Source organism: Charadrius vociferus, unplaced genomic scaffold (assembly GCF_000708025.1).
Source record: "Charadrius vociferus isolate BGI_N301 unplaced genomic scaffold, ASM70802v2 scaffold70, whole genome shotgun sequence".
Taxonomy (NCBI): Eukaryota; Metazoa; Chordata; class Aves; order Charadriiformes; family Charadriidae; genus Charadrius; species Charadrius vociferus.
Window position 1 is genome coordinate 2,349,910 of NW_009646851.1, and position 5,796 is coordinate 2,355,705.

The 5,796-nt window shown below is 40.8% G+C and overlaps 1 protein-coding gene across 1 annotated transcript in view; it reads left to right on the forward strand.

Annotated features, from left to right (window-relative positions):
- ITGA2 (integrin, alpha 2 (CD49B, alpha 2 subunit of VLA-2 receptor)) overlaps positions 1-5,796 on the forward strand; it is a 47,588-nt gene that overhangs the window by 29,778 nt on the left and 12,014 nt on the right. The window contains exons 17-22 of the mRNA XM_009894218.1: positions 514-624; positions 1,224-1,306; positions 2,127-2,268; positions 3,926-4,018; positions 5,037-5,113; positions 5,215-5,298. Of these exons, the coding sequence (XP_009892520.1) occupies positions 514-624; positions 1,224-1,306; positions 2,127-2,268; positions 3,926-4,018; positions 5,037-5,113; positions 5,215-5,298 (590 nt within the window). The remainder of the gene's footprint in view (positions 1-513; positions 625-1,223; positions 1,307-2,126; positions 2,269-3,925; positions 4,019-5,036; positions 5,114-5,214; positions 5,299-5,796) is intronic.

Genomic DNA, 5,796 nt, shown 5'->3' on the forward strand with positions numbered 1-5,796 from the left:
ATCACATTTAGTGCCATTGTGGAGCCATGAGCCATGAGCCGTAGGGCTAGAAGAGTATTCATCCAGTACTACGAGGACACCTGAGGTATATTGTGTCTTAGTGTCCCTCAGGCCCAGCTGCTGTCTTTGATGGTAAGGCAGAGTGGAATAGGAATTGAACTTCTGCAGCCAGGTGAGAATGCAAGTCACCTGGAGGTAGCTTTTGTGGGCCAGCTTCTGCAGCTGCAGAGAATCTGCGTGTTAGCCGTGGAAGTGACTGTGGTGAATAGAGTCTTCAGCAATCCTAGGAGAATGAGTTTTATCATGGAAATGGCACTAAAAGCAGTTTAGCAGGAGTCCACGCTAGGCAATCTCACAAAGTTATTTTGGTCAAGAAATGAAGCTTTGCACTGTGACTTTTTCTTGTTTAGAGTAAGTATGATTTTAGTATGCATTCTCAATTTACAATAGTATTACTTATTTTTACCCTGTTTGCTGTGCTGACGGCTGTCATCTGAACCATGTGTTTTACAGGAACCTTCTGATGCAGTGAATTCCCTTAGTTTGCGTATTGACATCGGCCTTGCAAATCCTGCCTCCAGCCCTGTCCTTGATATATATTCTCCTGCATCTGTGGCCTATAGTGTAAGTATGCAGTCTTACTATGAAAAAATGCGTGGCTATGCACACGTCCATAATGTCTGGCTCCCACAAACACCAAAGAGGTGCATGCAAGTGAAAACTGGTGTTCTAGGTAAGTCACTGGGCTGAAAGGAGGCATCTGGGAGCATGTCCCCTGGTTCCTTTTATACCTTTGTCTGTGTCGCATGGGCTTGCTTACACATACACACGCACACAGCAGCAGCCACCATGGCATAACAAGCGCGTTGGTTGAGTCATGTCACTGTTGATGTGAACTTCTAGTGGATGGCAAAGATGACCTACTTTCAGTTAGTTCAGCCTACAATAAAAGAGTACACAAAAGAGAGATGGATTGCCTTTCATTACATCACATTTGTTGTGGGTTATCTGTAACCTGCCTGCACCATTCTTACAGACCAGTTGACATGTAGTAACATCTTAGTGTTAACTTGCTCACGTGTCAGAGTTTTTGCCCTTCAGAGAGATTTTCTTATGAGCAAAACAAGAATGTGCTTCATCTCAAAGGTATCTGCACTCTACTGTCAGTAGATAATTTTGAAGTTCAAGCACTGTCATTCAGGAAATGTTTTTGGTTTTTGTAGATTCCTTTTATTAAAGACTGTGGTGAAGATGAACTTTGTATCTGTGATCTTGTTCTGAATGTTCAGCGGAAGGCAGATGATGGGTAAGAGCTGAATCAGTGGAATTGTTGGGGTCGCATGTTAAGTTTTCACCAGTTGGCTTGTCTGTAGGCTTTGGATGAATTTCTAGATGAGAATGGCTTTCTAGTTCAACATCTACTTAGAAATAGTAGGGATAAAAAACCAATAGCATTTCTGTCTAAATAGCTAATGAAGGAAAAAAAGGTATGATAGGAACACAGATATAGAAGTAGGACTCTTGTCAGCTTAGACAAACCCAAGTTTTGGTACCTTAGGGACTGAAAACACAGCGAGCATTCAGAAGAATCACGTTTGGCTGTCAGGAAAGGGAGAACGCTGGGAGAGCAGCCGCAGCTGCAGCAGCTGTCTCGGTCCCTCCTGTGGGGAGCAGTGAGGATTCTGCAGCAGGCTGTGCCACTGGGGAGCTGAGGTCAGCCATTCGGGCAGCATATCTTCCAAGTCCATATGCAGATATACACATGCACGTAGAGTACGCAGAGAGACAGGGCTACCTTTTCCTGAAGCTGCCATCCAGGTTTGCTGCCCGCTCTCTGCCCACCTTTCCACCAGGGTAGAGGCCTTGAAAATTCAGCAAAATTACTTTGACCATACATAATCAAGGTCCTGAACTTTAAGAAGACACTAATTCCATTTGGTTTTAAGAAACACAATCACAGAGTTTATTATGTCAAAGGGTTTAGAAACTAGAGTGTTTAAGTGCGTAGAACATAGGAAATGTCTTGCTGTGCTTGTTATTTGTTGTTGACTACCGCAAACACATTTTCATGATCCACAGCTGTTCTAGTACCTCTGTTTACAACAATGGACTTTATTTTCCAACAGCAAACAGCAGTTTGTCGTCAGCAGCAAAAACAGAAGACTAACGTTCAGCGTGAAATTGAGAAATAAAAAGGAAAATGCATATAACACTAGAATCCAGGCTACATTTTCTGACAACTTGTTTTTTGCTTCATCGTCTTTACCGGTACGTGATACCCAACCACCGGTACCCAACCTGATACCCAACCTGACTGTTTCTGTTATTGCCACTGATTTTCAAGCTTCTCAGAGAAATTATTATTTTTTTTTCTTTCTAGTAGTGCCTATCCCAGGAAAAAATGTGTGTGCAAACCTCTCTCCCAATTTATTTTCTTGGATACCAGAATTATTCCCTTTAGCATATCAGTTTATTTAGGTCAAGGAGAACCACTGCCAACTCAGCATAAACTTGGCAAACTGTTGAGTTTGACCTCACCTCAGTATTTCAGTCATCTTTTCCTCACTTTAGGCCTTGGCACCCACATCTTCTGCTTGACTCCCAACAACATGCCTGAATGAAGTTGCTGTGACACAGGGAATTCATATTTGATAAATCAAGCACGCAGCATCGATGATGCCTCCTTAAAGCACAGACTTTGGATGTAGACAAAGTGTTACTGCCAAGGCCACGTGTTCCAGCTAGACAGTTAATCAGATTGAAATGATTGCTATACCAGCAGTTCTTCTTATAATGAATTTTGTCTTAGGAAAGGGAAAAGAAAGGAATTATACATACTATTTTGGGGAATGCAGTAAATCTATAATCTCAACTGTTGCTCCCAAACAATTCATGAAGGATGGGATCCAGACTTCAGTGCTTGGCTTATGTGGTCAGGCTGCTACTGGAGAGGTGCGTGGTAATCCTAGGGGTGAAATCCAGAGCAATCCCTATACTTGAAGGGAGAGGAGGGATAGGAGCATTTATCACTGCCCAAGAGCAGCATTTTCCTGAACAACGAACTGGCAGAAATACTCCACGCAATGCCGAGGGTGCCCCTCTACCTCCCCATCCTGTTGCGCAGCAAAATTGCTCATTCCACTCATGTCAAAAGACCACACTGGAGCTAGGATTTTCTTTTACTTTAAAAGTGCATTTGCTTAGAAGCCTTTCAGGCTGCAAGTGAAGCTTTTCACCAAAAATGTGCCTGCTTGAAGCAGGACGAAAAGCTTAAGCTGAGAATGTATGGATGTTGTTTTGGGGGTTTGCTTCGGTAGCATAATTCATAAATGGTGAATGTCTGGTATGGCTGCTTTTAACAAAAGACAGTGCATTTTAACGAATTCTTTTCAACTAGCTGTGGTCTATGAGTTTGTCTTTGATGTAGGATGATGACATGCTAAATATTTTGCGAAGTAGTAAATAAACTCTTTTGTCTTGAAGATTTTCCTACAAAAAGTATGATAGAGTTCCCATCTGTACACTTAACTTCTATAGTGAGAGTACTTAACTAGCTCTCAGGTCATGTAAATATGGCTGCAATAGTTCTGTAAAAACGCTGTAAAAAAGCACTATAGGAGTTAATGCTGGAGGTCACCTGCACCGTCTAGCCTGTAATCCTTCTTCCAAGCCTAGTACAAAATTCTAACAAGATCATTACAGCTCACAAGAAATCGCCCGGGACTGGTCCTTGTCCTACCTTTCTCCTGCCTCTGTCCTAGCCATGCCTATTCCCCATCCGTATGCTGCATCTCTAGGAATTACTGCCATAACACCTATCTGTACTACTCCTTAGTGTAATACATGTCCTGTTGAAGATACAGATTCCTCTCTTGCTTTATCAAACCTGGTATTAGGATGACTTTTCTGTCTGTTTCCTTTGCAGAGCGATGGGACTGAAGTCTCATGTCAGACAGGAACAGCACAAAGTACAGTCATTTGCCAAATAAGCTATCCTGTTTTCAGAACAGGACAACAGGTACGGCTAGCATGTTTAAATAACCCTGAATGATACTCAGAAGCTTTTTTGTTGTTTTCCCCTAAATCTGCATTTACTGCTGGTGAGGGTTGATTTGGCAACAGTTAACTTCCCTTTGGGTTTCAGAGGCATCAAAAGAAGCAAACCTAAGGCCTAAATTTTTGTGATCCCCTGCCAGATTAAAGGAAAAAAAGTTCTTGAAGCACATTTGTCCCTACCCATGGCATTCAAAAGCTACTGTAACTTTCTAACTCTTGGAGGGTGAGGGCTGGAGACAGCAGCAGAGCATCGTGCGTAGCCGCCTGGGAACTGAACACAATTCCCGTCAAATCCCTCCTGCTGTGTGAACCTGGGATAGCTTCCTATGCTACTCTGTGAATTCAATCTCTCCTAGAAAGCAGCATTGCTTTGAGAGGAAAGGGGTGGTGCACACAGCCCCAGGATAGACGATATATCCTTTTTCTATTATTTCTCATATACAGTAAATCTCAGGATATCCATAGTTTTATGGAACTTAATCTCTTGTTCCTTAAGGGCAGAAGAGAAATAGGCTTCCAGCCGCTAACACAATCTACTGGTGCAATAAAAAACTTGCTAGAAAGAACAGAAACATGACATTCTGTGGTGGTGGGAGTAAAATAAAATAAAAAAAAAGATACATATAAAAAGTTAAGTTTGTTCTGAATTTTTAATGGCATTGGCCAAAGTGGACCCACTGGAACAAATAGAAGAGTGAATCTCGAACACTTTTTATTGCAGTTTGTAGCTAGTTATAGACAATTTAAAAATGCAAATAGCTCATGTTTATTTAACAATGCAAATTTATAGGGGAAAGCAAGAACAAAGCAATTCTGGAGCATAAGAAATTACTGAAATAATATGCAGAAATTGGTGGAGATTTCATATATAGAGGGCGATTCTAGATTGTTGCACATCCGGATAATTGAGTTGCTATTAGAAGTCCTTTGGATGTTGTAACATCAGCTCATTTACTGTGTGTTCTTTGTCTCTTCCATAGATATCTTTCGATATTAGCTTTGATTTTAACCTGAAAAATCTTCAGAATGTGGCAGTTCTAAGTTTCCGTGCACTGAGGTAAAGTATGTAATCGTATGAAAGCAAATTAGTATCGTATAAATATAATTTGTATTTGTATAAAATAATAACACCTGACTTAAATGTGTTCTGATGAACAGCGAAAGTAAGGAAGAACAAGAACTGAACAACCAGGTCAGCTTATCAATTCCTTTGCGATATGATGCAGAAATTCACTTCACAAGGTATGCTGAATAATGTAAAGAGTCACCGTCATTTTGCTAAGGCATTTGAATATAGTAACAGTCTTGAAAGGCCACTGAAAAGATAGTGAAACTTTGTTTTCATTTTGGAATTCATAAGAAATTCTCACTTCATCAACAGTAGCAGAATTTTATGTTCTTCCAATAATGTTGCATGTAAAAAATTACGGAATGTGTAGTAAGACATAATGGATCCTTGTTTACCTTTGCACAATTGTTACAGATGCTCACATGAATGGAAGTGGTATAAAAACCAAACAGTGCTTGTGCTTTTGATAATATAATTAGTATATGCTGTGTAATAAGGTTGGGCCTCTGGGCTGAAATGTAGTGACATTGGATCAAATCTGGAGGTACAGTGATCAAAACTAAACAAAAGAGCAACAACAAAAAGAAAAAAATGCTCCAGGTCAAACTCTTAGCGAAGGGTGGGGGGAGGATGAGGACAGGGAAGACCAATTATGGACATATCTGCTGAAC